At 32.7% G+C, this 19,181-nt stretch overlaps 1 protein-coding gene across 11 annotated transcripts in view; it reads right to left on the reverse strand.

The window, feature by feature from the left end:
• Positions 1-19,181, reverse strand: part of LOC123561998 (uncharacterized) — a 94,730-nt gene that overhangs the window by 34,055 nt on the left and 41,494 nt on the right. For all 11 annotated transcript variants that reach the window (XM_053531045.1, XM_053531053.1, XM_053531025.1 and 8 more), the window contains 4 exons: positions 10,311-10,424; positions 4,766-4,927; positions 1,858-2,754; positions 246-1,394 (listed from right to left, as the gene is read on the reverse strand). In XM_053531045.1, the coding sequence (XP_053387020.1) occupies positions 246-1,394; positions 1,858-2,754; positions 4,766-4,927; positions 10,311-10,424 (2,322 nt within the window). The remainder of the gene's footprint in view (positions 1-245; positions 1,395-1,857; positions 2,755-4,765; positions 4,928-10,310; positions 10,425-19,181) is intronic.

Consider the following 19,181-nt stretch of genomic DNA (forward strand, 5'->3'; position numbering starts at 1 on the left):
ATATAGGAAAGCCATTAGGCCGTCCCATGTGAAAGTCTAAAATGTTTCCAAGCATAAATGTACGACAGAATATCAATATTTCACGCCCAGACACCGCCCGTGAAAAATGATGAATAAAGAAGCATGACTGAATCTTCTTTTGTATCAATAAATTGCTGTAAACGAGGCACAGTGACACGATTACGTAATTTTGCATATCAGTTGTGGAACTATTTTTAGGTATGAACGGAAATATTTATATGTACCTGTAGGCTGACTACTTCCGTCTGTTTGTTTAAGTGGTGTATTCTTGGCTTTTGGAGATTCAACTGCATTGTTCTGTACCTGTTTTGTATTCTTTTTGTCATTTTCAGCCGAATCCTTTAAACCAGTTAAAGGTCTGACTGTATTTTTGTGACTGTTTGACATTACATTTGAACTTTGTTTGTTTTCCCTAACATGCTGTGTCATCGTACTATCGCTCTTACTCTTATTCGAATCAGTGTCCATTCCCTTTGATTTCTCGCTCGACTTATCAATATCAGTCAATGTAATTACATTCTCGTGAGCATTTACACAAGCGGAAGGCACGCTCCTCTTAAGTTTCTTTGAGACTTCCATTTCAGCTTGATCCTTTGAATTATGATTCAAATCACAAGATTTTCGCTTCTCAGAACTCTTTTTAACATCATCACCGTGAATATCTTTGGGTTTCTCATGAAACTTTCTCAAGTCATGGGCTTTGTCATGAAACTTTCTCAAATCATGGGCTTTCACTTTTTCAGTTTCATTTGTCTTTGGGGAATGAAGTGGTTCGCGTTTACGCATCACAGGCGATTTTACAGATTCCTTATTTCCTTTACTATCTGCACTTGAGCTATTGCTTTTCTTCATGGAAAGGTCAATTGTTTTATCTAAGTCTGAACATCTGAAGTCAGTTCCAGACGGAGACACAAGACTCTCATTTGCTGACTTCACATCCGATTGAACACAAATGCGGTTATTGCAGTCGTAAGAACCTTTTGAATCACGCCTAGGGTCGTCTCTACCCTGTTCATTCGTTTCAATATACAAATTTTGACTGAAGTCCTTATTCTTCTGTTTGGAATTCTCTGTCTTTGTTGAAATCGACGGTGTAGAGGATTTATTATCACATGCACTCGGCAGATTTCCCTCTGTTTGGATTTTATCTCTGAGTTTGTTTTTTGTGTCAACAACATTTATCACTGATGGTGCGCCAGCTATAGGGCTAGAAACAGTCCCTATTTCCGGCACATATGTAGTGGCGTGAACACGCTTTCCATCCTGTGACTGTGAACGAGCATAGAGATTATGATAATATGGAAGAGAGTACGTGGTGACTGTGGTCTGTTTTGACAAGGAGGGGCTCGTTTGTGATGGAGATAAACTTGAAGCTGTAAAAGAAGACTATTATGTTTTAAGTAACATTAATAAAAAGTTAGACGGTACAAATGAATTAAAGATACATAAATTCATTCTGAAACTGGGCTGGAAACGAACAATGAAAGATATAAACAGACCGCATTCTGACTAAATGTCACTGTATAGTTTTACATTTGAGGCCTGCATCGATCCAGTATGAAACAAAAAGAGGAATTATCAGTTCTTGAGGAAATAAGATACGATGTATCTTTCCTCTTTAAAGTAAATTATTAGACAATCTAATTTGAGCACGATGTGTATTTTAGATCTTTCATCGAATTTTAGATATTTCATATTAAACGTTAGCGTTGTACTTGCAAAACTGATCATACCTTCTTCCTACTTTTTGAGAATTTAACTCTATAAACAGAATATACTTTGTTCTTACTTTACTAAAAGCAAAGACAGTACAGGAATGTCTGCTAATGACTATACCTTTGGCTTGACCGTTGCTGCTTACATCAGTGGTAATAATATCCAAAGGGGATTTCACATTCACAGTTGAAGTGGTGATAATTGACTGCGTCTTCACAAGTTCCGATTCAGAAACCTGTTTTGCGTCTTTCGATTTATCTCTGTCTTTGATACATAGGTTTTCTGGCATATCCTGGTCTTCTATACATACTTCTTTTTTCTTGCCGATAGGGCTTACCATACGTTTTCTTCTGTCAGGACTTACCGAACTTTTCAAGCAACTTTCGGGACTAGTAACACGCTTGTGCCTTGATGGGCTGTGAGACTTTATTTCAACAGGACTATGTTTAGGTGTTTCATGACCATTTTCACGGTTGTTTATGTTTCCATTTGAATTATGTTTACTGGAGTCTTTTCCGTTTTCACTACATTCAGTGCCTGCAACAGATTTTGGAGAATCTAGTATGATAACTTCAGAACTATCAACCGCTTTCTTCTCCAATGGTTTCTTTTTGGAAAGGTTTTCTGGTAAACACGTATCACTTGCTTTCTTGCTATCTGACTCAATACCATGAGTTCTTGTAAATTTTGCACTACTTTTTATTTTATCTCTATCGTCAGTTTTCATTAACCTACCACGTGTTCTTTCACTTCCATCAATTTGTTTGCCTTTATCAGAGGACTGGTCACCTGAAAGTCTAGAACCATCAGTTTCAACTTTTTCTTTTTCAGTACTTTTGTCTAATTCTTTTTTTATATTATGCCTTCCGGATTCGACCTCTTTTGGCCGTTCTGTTTGTCGTTCTCGGCTCGCACTTGGTAATGATAGATTTGTAGCTTCTAGTTGCCCACTTGGTGAATATAAATGCGAGTGTGGATATAGACCATGTGAATATGAACTTTGACCAAAGAGAGCTTCTGCAATTATGAAAGAGGGTATCTTGTTAGAAGGAGACAATCATGAAACATAGGTAAAACTGAGAAAAGGTTTTATCTTTTGTCAATCATTATGCAATGCAACATCAACATAAATGTTACTTGCAACACAAAAAGAAGGAAATATTGATCAATAAGGTCTTATGGTAATGTGGTCATTGCTGGGCTATTTGCTGGTTAACAAAGCTGCCTTATTCATGCTTAAAATAAGTAAACGCTGCATACAAATGGTAGGCTATCAAGATGTAAAAAGTCAAAGAAAATCTAATTCAAATATGTCTTTTATTCGTACTTTAAAATGAATTATAAAGCCATTTCAAATATTTTTTATTACGACGCTGCAGGTGTTTAGATTTAGTCGGCAAGAAACAGATGTGAGTCCTACAAAGAAATCGGTTTTGTTTTTACAGGTTTAGAAATAATTCAGCAGGGGTTGAAAATGAAGGAAAACCATTTGTTAAAAGACGAATTATAAACGAATTCTTTTTCGCACAAAATCTTCATAACACAGAGTACAATGCCTACATAAAGAAAGCAAATGCTATTTTGTGAAATTCACCAGCTATCTGGTAATTTGAAATATTTTCTAATACAATTTTAAGTAAAATGGCTTAAAATTCCTGGTAATCTGAAATGTTTTCAAATTCATGTTTAAAGTAAATAGCTTTCTTTACTAATATGCGTACCTAATACCAAATGGTTAGTTATAATTCTGTATTTGACTTTTTATATAAATGTAAACTATACTAAAGAGAAATTTTATGATTTGGCAGAAAGGAATTCAGGATAATAAAAAAAATGAATACACACATTCTGCACAAAACGCTACATGTTTTCGAAAGCATGCTACCATTTGCCGCAACTGTGCAGTTTTGAGAATATGTACATAAAATTCAACAGGAAAATATTTAGTGACATTTTAGAAACGGAAACGCCTTGTACATGTAATATTTTTACAGTTTAGTAGGTAGGATAATGGGGATGTTTAATTAAAATGTACATGCATGTCTGTCATTTTATATGGTTGTTAGTCCAATGTTAGGGCAATTCTTCCCTGCTATTGCATTGTAATCGGTTTTAACAGACTCAAATCTTTCTTCCTTGCTGCTGTACAAAGTAGAAATGATTTTAATCCCCTTATAAACGAAACAGAACACCTGCTTCATTCAAAAATGCACAATATTTTAAGCCTGACAGAGCAAAAACACATATTTTTCATAATTATTCTTTATCTGTCATATTTTAAGACTTGGTTAGCTTGTTGTCATGAGTGTGCTTAATTCTTCCAGGGAATGTACTTCAATTTTTTTTATTTCCTTTTTAACGAAGATTAAAACCCAATCCTCTTTTTCAATGTGACTTCTGGGCAAAAACCGCTATGAAAACAACTTAGAAATTATAGGGTTTCTTGCAATCATTTTTTCACCATTTTGATTTATTGCTAGATTTGAAAATATCAGATACGGGGAAAATAATAAACTAGTCAAATGATCGATGTCACTAGCAAAACGGCATAAGCTAAACATTTGGATAACACATGCTGTTTTGTAAATATACGAATTTTTGCAGTGTATCATTATAAAGTACGCAAAAACAATGATTTGGAAGGACCAATTTGAAAAGAAAGACAAATAACATGTTTTGTACGTAAGTCTTTAAAACTATCTAACATCGGTTTGATCTCTTTTATCAGTTATAATTGTCAAGTATCCATTCCATATCAAACCTTACATGCTAAATGAAAATATCAAAGTTGTTCACTGCATCACCCAGTAGCGTTCATATCGGGAAGAGGTATTTTTCAAAATAGATATATTCATGACTGATACATAGAAATCTAGCAATTATTATTGTTCTCCCAGGGCTCGTACCATAACGACATGACCCAGTAAAAAAAACTCTATTAGATGCATTTCAAGCCCGGGAATGATTCCAAATAAAAACATGATATACATGATTTTCATGAAAATCTTAAGACACATTGTACATTTACCTTTCTGTAGGTCGTAGATTCTATGCTGGACTGCTTGTGCCTGTATTGCAGCTTCCATCTGAGCCACGTTCGAGTTTTGAGCAAATAGGGCCAAGGACTCCGTAGCCGGTAAATATGGTAAGTAAGGGTAATACATGTTGCCTAGTAAATATCGTGCGTAGCCTGAAAACAAGATAAACAGTATGGTTAATACATGTTGCCTAGTAAATATCGTGCGTAGCCTGAAAACAAGACAAACAGTATGGTTAATACATGTTGCCTAGTAAATATCGTGCGTAACCTGAAAACAAGACAAACAGTATGGTTAATACATGTTGCCTAGTAAATATCGTGCGTAGCCTGAAAACAAGATAAACAGTATGGTTAATACATGTTGCCAAGTAATTGCCTGAAAACAAGATAAACAGTGTGGTTAATACATGTTGCCAAGTAAATGTCGTGAGTAGCCACAAGTTGCCTTCAACACATGAGCACAGCCTCAAAAAACATGCAGATAAATCGTGCATTTTCTGATGGGCCGAAAATATCATGCGCGTATACTGAAATCTGCCTAATTCGATTAAATTTTAATTCGGTACGGCCGAATATATTTAAAACTGACTAAATGATTTAATAACTTTAATAACTGCATAGTAAACTACATGTATACACAAATAACCCATTAACGTTAACAGTTTCTAATTCGAAAACATAATTTACTGTATTTACGTTTATTCCCATGTCTAACCATGGACATAGCTAATAGTGTATACATTAACAATAACAGTTACTAACTCCAAAAAAGGTTTATTTCTATATCTAATTATGAACATAACTAATTGTGTATACGTTAACAATCAAAGTTACTAATTAAAAAAAGGTTTATTTCTATGTCTAATTTTGGACTTAACTATATGTGTAAATATATTAACAATAACAGTTACTAGTTCGAAGAAAGGTTGATTTCTATGTCTTATTATGGAAAAATACTCTTTGGTTTATTTTTATGTCTAACTATGAACATAACACAGTGTACATATACATTTTCAGGTGCTGATTAAAAAACAACAAGTTCCTCAAAGCCGAAACAAAAATTTGTACGAGGTAACATCTCCTGATTACTTATTTGTTTCCAGTTTTGTAAATTAGTTTATTTGACCCTGAATACAAGTTATTTCCAGTATTTTGTAACTACAACCTGATTTGATGATATAATTATTTCAACTACCTGCATCACGACTCTTTTATTTATGCCTATTTAAATCTATTCCCTTTGGATAAGATCAGTAATATATATATGCGCGTTTCAATGGACGAAATGTACCGTTATTGTGAACTATATTGGCCAATAATGCTAATACTGAAAATTGAATTTCAGAGAAATACAAGAAATCATTATTATTGTCGTTTTGCATCCTGTTTTCTAAATATTGATAGAGTAAGTATATTCTATACACAACTGTATTTGGTGTGGTTAATGTTAACATTATATGCACCTGTCTTTCACATTCGACACTGTATTTTGCCTTTCCGTTAAGAAATTTGAGAACTTTATTTGACACATACTGTAACAATTAACGTTCCTGAACATTAACTCAAAATGCCATGACTCCAAATGTATTTATGGAAAAAAGTTTAACATGTGAAACTGAAATTTATTTATGCATTTTCATTGGCTTACCGTGTGTAAACACGAAAACAATATACGAATGATCGGTGAACAGGTAGTAAAATAAACAATAATTCTCAACTTTAAGATTGTGTGAAACTGTATATTATACTGAGTCCGGTAGATATTTCAATTTCATTATTCAAAACATGTCACTATTTAGTATATGTTTTGTACAAAATAGTGGTTTCATAAACCTCATTGACAAAAACGCATAAAACTTTATAAGAAAAAGAAATATCTACTTGGAATACCAATGCTCACGTCAAACATCAAAGCTATCATAACATATTTTTTAAGAAAAAAATACATGAAAAGAAGGATAGCAGGAAATCAAATAAACATGTCCACGTTTCTATTGGTGGCCGTCATTTGTGACGATTTATAACACAAGTTCGTGTCTCGCAACACATCTAAGGCCTCTTGATACAAAAATTATTCCAACTTTGTCATTTGTTATAGCAGTATAGTCACGTGACAGATTAAATCAATTTTATGTCTTCTCAAACTGTCAATAGCGTCACTTCAGGAAAATTAATATCCCAAACTGGATGAACAATAAAACTCGGCTGGCTTATACAAAACCTGGTGTTATCGTTTCTGCCCGAGTTGGGGGTATGCTATTTTGCTATATCATTGTATTCATAATCTAACTTTGTTGGTCAAATGAAATTTCCAATATCATTAATGCGTATAAACACAGAAAAAAAACAAATAGAAATTTACAGGTAAAGTCGTGTATGTTATACATGTTTCATATTATTGCTCATTTGTGTATGTAAGTATTCGTTTACATGCTTTCGACAGCTGAAAATACACGTATGTATATGCCACGTGAATTATTCATGGCGGATGATGGGATTTATGGGTTAACATATTTTGTTACAATATAAAAGATGAAATATTGCCATGTTCATTTACATAATTAAGCCTATAATTCATTATGATTTTATGATATTCCAGCCGCACCGTAAATAATTTTCCGTTGTTACAAATATGTGATATTTCCATTCGATGTGCAGTACCGGCTAGTTCATAAACTTCAGCGTATAACTTCTGAATATTAATAATGTATTCATTGCAATTTTAGTATCTGCTTTACAAAATTACCCCCCCCCCACCCCTCCTCCCCCAACCCTCACACACCAAAAAAAAAAAAAAACGAAAACAACAAAAACAACAAAAACATTAAAAAAAAACCCAGCTAGTCATACATGACAATGATACAGTATATTGATAAAAATGGCATTAGGTCATTAAAGAAAATTCTGTTTCATTCAATAACACAAGTGTGAAAGGAAGTGACACAATTAAGGTAGTTAGGATATAAATATGACCTGACTTCCTGTATTTTTTCTGTAGTTTCATATATATATAATAACATAACCTCAAAAATCACAATCACAGCAAAATCAGTTTCGTATTTTTACCGACAAGCAATCATTTAACTATTTATGTATCTTAAATGAGCCGTGCCATGGGAAAACCAACATAGTGGCTTTGCGACCAGCATGGATCCAGACCAGCCTGCGCATCCGCGCAGTCTGGTCAGGATCCATGCTGTTCGCTAACAGTTTCTCTAATTGCAATAGGCTTTGAAAGCGAACAGCATGGATCCTGACCAGACTGCGCGGATGCGCAGGCTGGTCTGGATCTATGCTGGTCGCAAAGCCACTATGTTGATTTTCTCATGGCACGGCTCAAATATTTATTGATGTTATTGATTTATTTCGTATCTATTATGTACCAGTATAAAGTATGATAAAATAAAACAAACCAAAATGAGAAATCATACAAAAATTCGAGGGAAACTAAAATGAGCAGCTCTTCTTTAATAATTTAAAACACAAATATTCGTTTCCACCAATTATATTGAAATAAGATTTTAAAACTTCTTGTACTTCAATTAGGTTTTAATTTCTGCTTCCAGTATCTTTGGTGATGTGACATACGAGGTACTCTTCGTGCCGAAATATTTCAGCGTTAGTGGTGTCGATAGTTTGTTGGTATGGGTACATTTAAATAGAAAAATGGGTCAATCAAGTAGCTTTCATAGTATCAAGAAAACGAGTTTAGCCAGAGACCTCCGTCCAAATACGACAGACCTCGGATCAATTACAGAACGATTAGGTCAGAAAAAAAAACCTGTGTTAAGTGTCACTGACCTAACAGTAGGATAGGTTAGAAGGCTTTTTTTCTTTCTTTTCTTATTATAGAGAAGTTGTCATAAATATGAATCTAGCTTAACTCATACATTTAATGAGAAAATTTAATAAATGTTTTCGAACTATTCCTAATTTTTCACTTAAAAATGAAGATAAAAAACGTTAGGGTCGGGGCTGAATTTTTAGGTCGGGCGATTAACCCTAAACACAGGGATTCTTTTCTGGCGTATGAACACATGTTTATTAACATAATATACAGGTAATTGATTACTTTGTGCAACACATTTTATACATGTTATCAATATTATAGTTTTTCAGGACAAATTTTGCTACATTAAAACGAAAATTCACAGAACGCATGAATACTAATGCCAAAGAAAAATACTTTCTTACACCAGATTACAACAACATACACGGCTAGTCACACTGACCTTTTGAAACACATAATGTGTAATCCATAATACTTTACTTCAGATTAATAAGCAATGTTCCTGAGATAATTCATAAGGAAAGAATATTTCACCCTGCTACTGCTATACTGTATTAACAAATGAAACATTTTACCAAGGAAAATCCTTTTACCACACTTACATGAAATTTGTGATTGCTAAGCGTAAAAACCCATAGTATTTGAAAGTATATTTGGTTCTTCTTCCGCAAATAACATATCGAGCCGCGCCATGGGAAAACCAACATTGTGGTTTTGCGACCAGCATGGGTCCAGACCAGCCTGCGCATCCGCGCAGTCTGGTCAGTAGGCCTATCCATGCTGTTCGCTTTCAAAGCCTATTGCAATTAGAGAAACTGTTAGCGAACAGCATGGATCCTGACCAGACTGCGCGGATCAGGCTGGTCTGGATCCATGCTGGTCGCAAAGCCACTATGTTGGTTTTCCCATGGCGCGGCTCATATCTTAGTTACCATGGCGATGTGTTATTATTTTATGAATTGCTAGTAAATTAAATAATTAAAGTCTTCGCAACGAATTTGCTTTTTAAATTTCCGTTTCCATCAAGGAAAAATGTTAGGCAGACACTTTAGTCGAAAATCTTATACACGTATCCTGAATGCTGCGAAATACGTTTCAAAAAACTACTGAGCCGCGCCATGAGAAAACCAACATAGTGGGTATGCGACCAGCATGGATCCAGACCAGCCTGCGCATCCGCGCAGTCTGGTCAGGCTCCATGCTGTTCGCTTTTAAAGCCTATTGGAATTGGAGAAACTATTAGCAAACAGTATGGATCCTGACCAGACTGCGCGGATGCGCATGCTGGTCTGGATCCATGCTGGTCGCACACCCACTATGTTGGTTTTCCCATGGCACGGCTCTACTAATCTACTTCATTCCCAAGTTTTAATCATATTGTAACAACCTCATTTTTCTTTTATGCTGCTATGATATTCAAGCAATATTTAACTGATTTGAATTTACAACACTTGTCTCTATTTTTCCTTCATCGCATGTTAAAGGTATCTTTTTCTATATCTATTTTTATGCCATTATTTGGTATTGCCTTTTTTTTCTGTAATGATCTAGGAAAAGTATCATTCACATCAAAGTAGAACAGGAAAAAAAAAATCTTCTTTTTTTTTTTGCCAAATTACTCTACATTTGATTGAATAAAATGTTGTTTTTTTTTAAATAGAACTTGATGTCCTGTATCAGTACCAGCGCCCTGATAACAGTTGAGAACACAAAATGAATGCATCATAGAAAGTAGTTACTTACTATCCTGATGTGCTGCAGACCAATATTGCTGCATATCCGGTATCAGATGTTTGAGAGCATCCGGTACATGTCCTGTACTCGCGAGGTAACTTGCCATCATAGCGTAATTGGTACCTGCAAGAATGTAATAACAATTATTAGAACAGAATGAGGAAATTACGGACAAAAGACATCATTGGCTGCCCCGGGAATAGCCGCAACAGGTATGTTTTAATTAGCTTTATTAAAAGAGTCTTAGGCAGCAAATATGCCATGTCATAAATTGGCTATATTTTTCTCAAAAAATGTCCTAACTGACAAGGACACAAACTGAAATGTTTTGTATGACATTCGCATCTAGACTTTTTAAAATGATACTTTAAAGCCTTCTCGCTATTTTTGTACATTTAGCATATGTAAGTTTTGTTCTGCGATCATTCAGAAGAAATCTTTATATAGTATGCAATTTCTTTTCCAGACAGCAAATGTTGGATTTAGCATTTCACAAGCAATCGTAACTTTCTTCTGTCGATTTTTTATATGGCGTCCATCGTTTAGTTATGCAATTAAAACTGAACCTTTGCACATAAAACATGTCCGATTTTATTTTGCATATTCATTTAAAAACTGCAGTTGTCTCACAAACATGATATTTGAACTCAATTTTACTCGAGTGCTTTCAACATGGATATGCTCGACTGAATGGAATAAGTTTAGGCGATAATGTTTTCCCCCTCTTATAGCATATTTTCATCCGACCGTCATCGACAGAGGTGTCAGAGGGCATGCCTTCGACCCACTCCCGTGAACCGCAACTCCTCGTATGACACTGTTTCCTAGAAGCAGACCCGAACGTGACTTGTACAATGTACATGATTTCCTCACCATCGAGATAGAATAAATTAGTATAAATTAAATCAACCGATATACAAGTAAAAATATGTGAAAACAGTTAGTAATCACGCGTTAGCTGCTGGCATCTTTATTATCCCTCAAAAACATAAATGTTATTTCCTTGCTTCATTTATGAAAATTCACAGAAACAAAATATACATAATTATTAAGTTTTTTTAACAATTGTATTTTTTCTCTTGATGATTTTAAAATACTGTTGTATTCTTTATCAATTTTTATTTGCAGAGAAAAGTTGTATTAAAGCATCAATAGGAACGGCCAAACATCTTATCTATTCTAATTAGCTTCTAGAAATGACCAATTTCTTTACATTATTGGATATATTTAATTCTATAATCGACATATCTAATGGCATTTAAATTGTATTTAAATATACGCGTAACAAAATGACATGTAGAATAATGCACTGTTGAAGAAAATTTGGTACAGGGCATAGCATGATATGTCGGAAACATCCAATCTGCCCTAATTAAATGCAAGATTCGTCGTCCCCAAGATAAGGCAATACAACGGTGCCGTAATTTAATGCAGGATGTGTATTCCCAACTCCTGATAATATTACTGCAATAAACGAAGGTCTGAAAGTTATTAATGGGATATACTTCATTCTTAATGGTAATATTGCACGAGAAAAACACGATTAAAAGTCAGGTCTCATTAGAAATCAGTAATAAATTAATACAAGTACATAAATATTATTTTCCTTGCACTGCCAAAGCCCGCCGTAGTCATATTCAATGGCTGAATGCTAATACAAAGAATTATATAAAATATACAATTTACTTTTCAGTTTTTCTATTAAAAGCATATTTCAACCATGTGTATTATCAAATAAATTAAACATTTCTCCGTGCACAATGTTATTAAATATTCCTTCTTGGCAAATCTTTTTCCCGTTTACAGCTAATTTAGAAATACTTATCTTTATATTAAAATATATTCTTTTGAGATGGTCCCCAGTAAACCACATCAGCGCTATCTTGCTGACGTAGTTAATAAATAGTACATAGGGCATAATGGTTGACCTCGTTTATGTTGTAGATTACACATTTGTGCTATAAAATCCAGTATAGAGTTGTGTACACCAAAAGGATTATGGGTGTAGCGAAGATTTTGTAGCGACTTCGATAAACTTAATATCGCGCTATAAATAAATGTGGATGCGTTACTTGGATTTTAGAAATTATAAAAAGTAGGGCAAGCGATCATTCAAAATGGCTGTGTAGGAAGAATGCGTCTTTTGTTATAAACTGGAACGGAATATATTGTATCGCGTGTGGAACTGCTAGATGCTATGTAATATCTGTCAGCACCTTAGAATATTGAGATAGAAGTGTATTTTACGCAAAAGAAATGGTTTTTATTCTTATCCACATATTTTTTTGTGTCTTTTTTTGCGACATTATTTTATGTTAGTAACTGCGGTAATGTATATGCAGTGTGTATATTCTATTTTAAATAAAAAGGAGATTGGATTTTGGATGTTTAGTTTTTGATGGCAATTTATTTGTCTCAATTTTTATTTATGGACCACTTAGCAGGTGAGTGTCAGATGTTGATATGAAACCAGTGAAACCTGTGAAATTTGTTGTTGGGGATAAGACAAACAAAAATTTTTGTTATGTTGCTACTTTTTCGAAACGCATCTACGTCATATAATAAAAAGCACTGAAATATCAACACTTAGAAAAGAAAACTAACATGTGTTAGCGGAACCATTTTCAAAATGCATGTAGTTATTTCTGAACCAACTGCATTTAGACTGAAAAATTCGCTTTAACAAAATTTTAAACAGCGCTGACAATTTTCAAGATATTTTACAAAAAAAAATGATTTAAATAAATTATTATTCTATAATATAATATCATATTAATATACAAATAACACCGTGTTATGTCCGCATTATTTTGTTTGATATACTTGAAACCGCTATTAAATAAAATTCAGGTATAATAACATATGCACATATATTGTAATGATGCTTTCATTTCTTAATACACATTTATTAAATCATGATATTAAACAAAAAAAAAAAACTTTCTAATTGATAATAATGTGCAAGTTTCCTCTTGCAAACTGTAATTTAATTATGAAATATATCCTAATTTTCGCATAATAAATGACTTACCGCACACTTCTATGACATGACGCCTAATGTGATTAATCCCTGTAGACCATACTTCATAACACGTAATACGTTTTTAAAGCGGATTGTGCTTAAAAATAGTCAATTACTATTCATTCATTATATATTGTTATTTATTAAAGTAATTCTGATATTAGCCAGATTATAAACCAGACGATTTTGAACTATAAGTCGCTTCTGTGATATATTGATAGACATACAAGAACAAGACCAAGTATGTTCAAGTTTATTAACTTAATCACATCTAGCAATTTTAAAGTACTGAAAAGTCTAAGTATAATTTGTAAAAGGATTATGAACCATTTTAGATCATAACTGGCATCATCAAAAATAGTAATTTACTTTATACTTTTTGTGTTGTAAAATTACAAGACTGCTGATATTCGGCATCATCAAAAATAGTCATTTACTTAATACTTTTTTGTGTTGTTAAATTATAAGACTGTTGGTATTCGGTCGTTTTGTAATGCTCTTTCCAAATCTCATGCAACTATTTTAGTATGGCCTGAAGCAGGTCTAATCAATTTTCGTACAAATGTGCTCCATATCTGACAGAACTTTAATTTTCTATGTATATTTATATCAATATCGGAAATGTATAGTGCCTTGGTACGGCCTGTATGTTCTGATTACTATACTTCATTGACCTGCAAAATATTAATATTGTACACACATTTGAAAACTGTATAATTAATTGCTATCTTCGAAGATGAATATTAATTGAGTATTAGTCTTAAAGACTTTAATTTTCTACATTCTGTTCTGCCTAGAAATGTTATAGCATTCTACAAGACATCATATTTATTTTTTGATTCCGAATGACAAATCTCGTTAATCCAAGTATTGTACATTATATATAATTTAGAAAATACAAATCTCTTTAAATATCACATTACCAATAAAATATTTTTCTCTTTTTTATTCCTCTTTTTCACACATACTGAAAGGTAGTCGTTTTCCAATTTATTACTGTATTTAAATTAGTTTTTTGCATGCATACTTATGTAGTTTATATTATAAATGTATATATATATATTGCTGATGCTGCCCACGCATTGTGGGACTCATGTCAATCTGTAAATAAACGAATTGAAATATTTGTACATAAACTTATTTCTTTATTGTATGTATAAGCAGTCGCATTCAAAGTTATGTTAAAATAATTAATAGTTTATAATTAAAAATTACATTAATTGATATTGTATAAATTTTAAGTCGGAATTTCATATATAAAAGCAACATATATATAGAATTAGATCTGTTATTCTCAATTAATATGCATTTTGCATATCATATTAATTAACTTTTATGCATTTGAAGAAATTTCTATGCAGTCAACAGTTTTTATTAACTTTGAAACCAAACTTTTAATGTCATAATATAAAATAAGCCTTAAAAATAAATGCTTTCTTCTGTACCATATACAAATGGTAGTGGTAGAAATTTAAAAAAAAAGAAGAAAAGAACAATTAGAAAAAAACATGATCTGTTTTTCACCAAAACAACAGTTTGGCTACAGTGATCCTATTCTACTGATAAAATGAGCCATGCCATGGGAAAACCAACATATGGGTATGCGACCAGCATGGATCCAGACCAGCCTGCGCATCCGCGCAGTCTGGTCAGGATCCATGCTGTTCGCTAACAGTTTCTCCAATTCCAATAGGCTTTAAAAGCGAACAGCATGGAGCCTGACCAGACTGCGCGGATGCGCAGGCTGGTCTGGATCCATGCTGGTCGCATACCCACTATGTTGGTTTTCTCATGGCACGGCGCAAATGAATCTTGTATTTCTTATACGTTCTATTTTAACATTAATGTGTTTGCTCTATAACAAAAATAATTTGATGAGAATTAATCAAGGGAACTAAAAATAAAGAATAAACGCCTTATTTCTTGTAACATATATATAACTTTTGTATATTTTTTTCTGCGTGAAAATTTGCTGTGCTTTGAATACTGATCAGTTTGCTCTGAAACTAATTTATTTATTTTAAAATATGTGAATAAAATGTCAGCGCGTGTTTTCATATTATAAATAAGGTGCACATGACAAAATTTCTAGGGCCGTTTAAGTTGACTGGCCAACTTACTTGAAGATCCTACGCTTTCACTTTTGTGGTTTTTTGCTCCAGTAAGTTCAAATCCGGTTTGTCAGTCAAATAATATCAACGCACAGATTTGCATTCGCTATTTAATTCGAATGTCTAAGTTTCCCGTAGGGAATTACAGAATAAACCATCTTTTCCGTTTTTGACGGGCCAGACGTTTTTGTCAATCAAAAATGAATTTATTACTTTCAGGCAAAAAAATATCGTAATCATAAAGTACAACATTTTAACATGTTTTGTGGAATAAGTAAAGCATAACATATATTTCTCAATAATAAGTGTAAAGGCAAAAAAAATTCTAGATAGAAAGTACCTCCCTGTAAATTCCTTAGAATAAAAATATACATTTTATAGCATTTACATGTGCCAAATTATATGCTCAGTGGAAGGAGGAGCGCCGAGAAACCGGGAAATACTGCTTTACTGATAACAATGACAAATATAATAGTGCATTAGGTATGCTTTTGTAGTTTAAATTATGACCAACTTTTAAATACTTATAAATATGAAATATGACCGGGCATATTTTGGGTCAAATTAAGACAGCAATATTTTCAACTGCTAGCATGGAGAAAACGTTAAATCCGCGTGTTATAAATGGAATGCTTACTAAATTTATTGACATTTAACACACATAATGTTCTTGTAACTCTTGATGATGGTACTCAAATTGGGAAGGCCATGGCAAGACAAAGCTTCATGCACAATATTATATAAATAACAACATTGTAAAGACTGAAATAGATTTTATCCTCAAAGACTTCAGTGAACTGTCACATACTTCCTCAAAATGAGCTGGATACAGTCTGGTTTTATGCACTTTCTGCGGCTGCATCAAAAGAGAGAGCAAGTTGTATGTAAAATATATTTTATTCGTTACTGACACTGAACATAGATTTCTGAAGTGAAAAAAAACTTTTTAATATTGAAGCAAAAAGTGTAACATGCTTTGAAACAAAAATATCCAATCAACACGTTTCCAAGTTATACTTTTTAACACAAAATGAATATTTTTACTAAAAAAGTTGCGTTCTATCCTTCCAAAGGATCTTCTTATGTATCTTATTTCTTAGTAAATATAGACTGAAACATAACATTTTGTTAAAAACCTTTTTTTCACAAACTGTCGATATTTCGAATTTAATTTAACGAAGATTTGCTGAAAGGTTGGCAGTTTTTTTGAATCACCAGGACCTATCTTTTCAGTTTCGCTATTCTGTGTTTTAAGTATTTTCTGGTTTCTATTAGAATTACATTTTTAACATCTAAATATTTGTCTATAATCTTCTTAGGTAGTTTTGTTAATATCACCGTTCGTCATATATTATGCTATAATGCCATGTTTCTTAGCCAAATGGAAGGACATATAATAAATTCTAATACACATGATCAAAGACGAGGAAATCGCTATGTAATTTCCGGTATCATTTAGCATTTTAATGTTAATTTTATGTAATTGAATTAGTATTGGGAGACGAATATATTTAGGTCAATTTTCTTTTTATGACTACCTCTTCATCAAAAGAGCAATATTGTTTTTTTCTATTGAGTCGTTAATTTGTTTTAGTTGGCTTCTATTCAAGTAAGCCATTATAATATTTAAACGAAGAAAAATCTGTACGAATTATTAAATAGAACTTTTGCTAATTTTTCGACTAGGAACATATAAAGAAGAATATCTGAAAGACATATTTCATTTTTCAATATACAAAGCAAAGCTAATGATATATAGTATCATCTAAATACAACATGCATTTTACGTGTAAACGTTATAATTGTTCAGTAAGGGATGAATCATTACATATAGCTAAAGATGCATTATCTCTAACCAATGTTTATTTTACATGTAATACGTGTGTGAATGTGTGCACAACAAACAAAACATGTTTATTTTACTGCTAGAAAACGCCAACTCGTGCATTCTACATGTCAATGGGTGGGCTGATATTGCAAAGAAAATTGTCAGTTTCTTGTTCATATAAAAACTACAGCTCTGTAACATTCTCTGTGCGAAAGGAATTGTTTACAGGCTTGGTCTCTGCAGCAATGCCCCCAAGAAACTGTCAAAAGCATATTGTATACAATATATAGTGTAAAACGTTAAAATATTTGTATAAATGCTACACATTTATCTTTATATTTTCACAAATTCGATAGAACTGTATGTGCATAATGCTAGAAACTGAAATACACATAAAATATCTCTAAAACACTTGTAAACGTTCGTTTATTTTAATGAACACGACAGAATGATACACATTATTATGCATTGTGTATTCATATGTCACACATTGCTATGTGAACTACATAATAAATTATATCTACATGTAATCTTTTCCATTCATTTATTAAACATTTAGCAATGGGCCTCTTGGAATGTTATGTAATAATTCTACTGTTTGTATGTTATGATGGGACTCTATAAATATAAATACTGTTTAATAAACTGTTTAAACTGTTCTAAAATACGATCAGAACACAGCAGAACATGTATTTATTCATAGTATTCTTAAACATCATGGTATTTCTTCGCCTAAAACGTTTTATATACTAGTTAATAAAATTGTGTGTAAGATTATATGGCATCTCTAAGTGACTTATTCTTAATTAAATATTGACTTATGCTATTTCTCACAACGATCTCATAATACAATTTTGGCTGATATTTATGTGATAAGCAAATCCTCTCAACAGCCGATCGTTGAGCGTCCATTTCGGGTGCGGGAGGTCCTGGATACACATTTTGGCTGTATCATACCAAACACATGAAAAATTATACTGGTAGCTCCATTGCTTGCCTCTCAGAATTTAAAAGGGAAAGTGGAGTCTCTCTCTGTATCTTCGTGGCGATGGATACCATATGAAATGAGGTGTCGAGTGTGATTAACATAATTTGCAGAATTTGTTTCATAATCGAATTGAAATGAATTTAGTATAAACTGAAGATAAGCAATGTACATGCTATGACAACAAATTTATTTAAGTCCAACGTTAGTGTGGTATAGTTTTCGTCAAAACATTGATAAAATTTACATAACAAATTGCAGAAGAGTATCCAATGGATTATTTTCTATATCCTTGAACACACACATGAATATTTGACCAGTGATATTGTGTGATATAAATGGAAATTAGAATTACCTAATATGTAAAAATAGAGTACACCCACCGAAAGTTTACCTGTAATTGTCATAATCTTGTGTTTTAAGGAAAACTTTTATCATAAAACAAAGAAATAATTCAGGAACAGTTTTAAAATGGAAGGTTTTAAAATTAATTTAGCTTCAGATTTACAGTATGCTGTGGTTCAATTATACCGGTTTCAAATCACCTGTTCTGCCTATGACCTTCCACAATATGTACTTTCCTACTTGCCAAATGTCTAATAACCGTAGGATATCAAATATTTGAAATAAAGTTTAACAAATAGGCTTTAGTATGTGAAGTAAAATTTGTTTTGGAGAAAATGACCTCGTGATACTATCGTACGAAAATGTAACGTTTCCTCTTGGATATCAGTGTTATTTGTTTATATGGATGGGAAAATGTTTGCAATTAAAACATAACTTACAGAAAATTGTCAAAACTTATACAAGATATGATCCAGGGAAAAATAAAAATGTTTGCAAAGATGTTAGAAAATATTATCAAAGACATGTGTCAGAGCGATTAAAATGATTGTAATGATGACAAATCTCGTGCATACAACAGTTAGGTTTT

Source organism: Mercenaria mercenaria, chromosome 2 (assembly GCF_021730395.1).
Source record: "Mercenaria mercenaria strain notata chromosome 2, MADL_Memer_1, whole genome shotgun sequence".
In the NCBI taxonomy this organism is placed as follows: domain Eukaryota; kingdom Metazoa; phylum Mollusca; class Bivalvia; order Venerida; family Veneridae; genus Mercenaria; species Mercenaria mercenaria.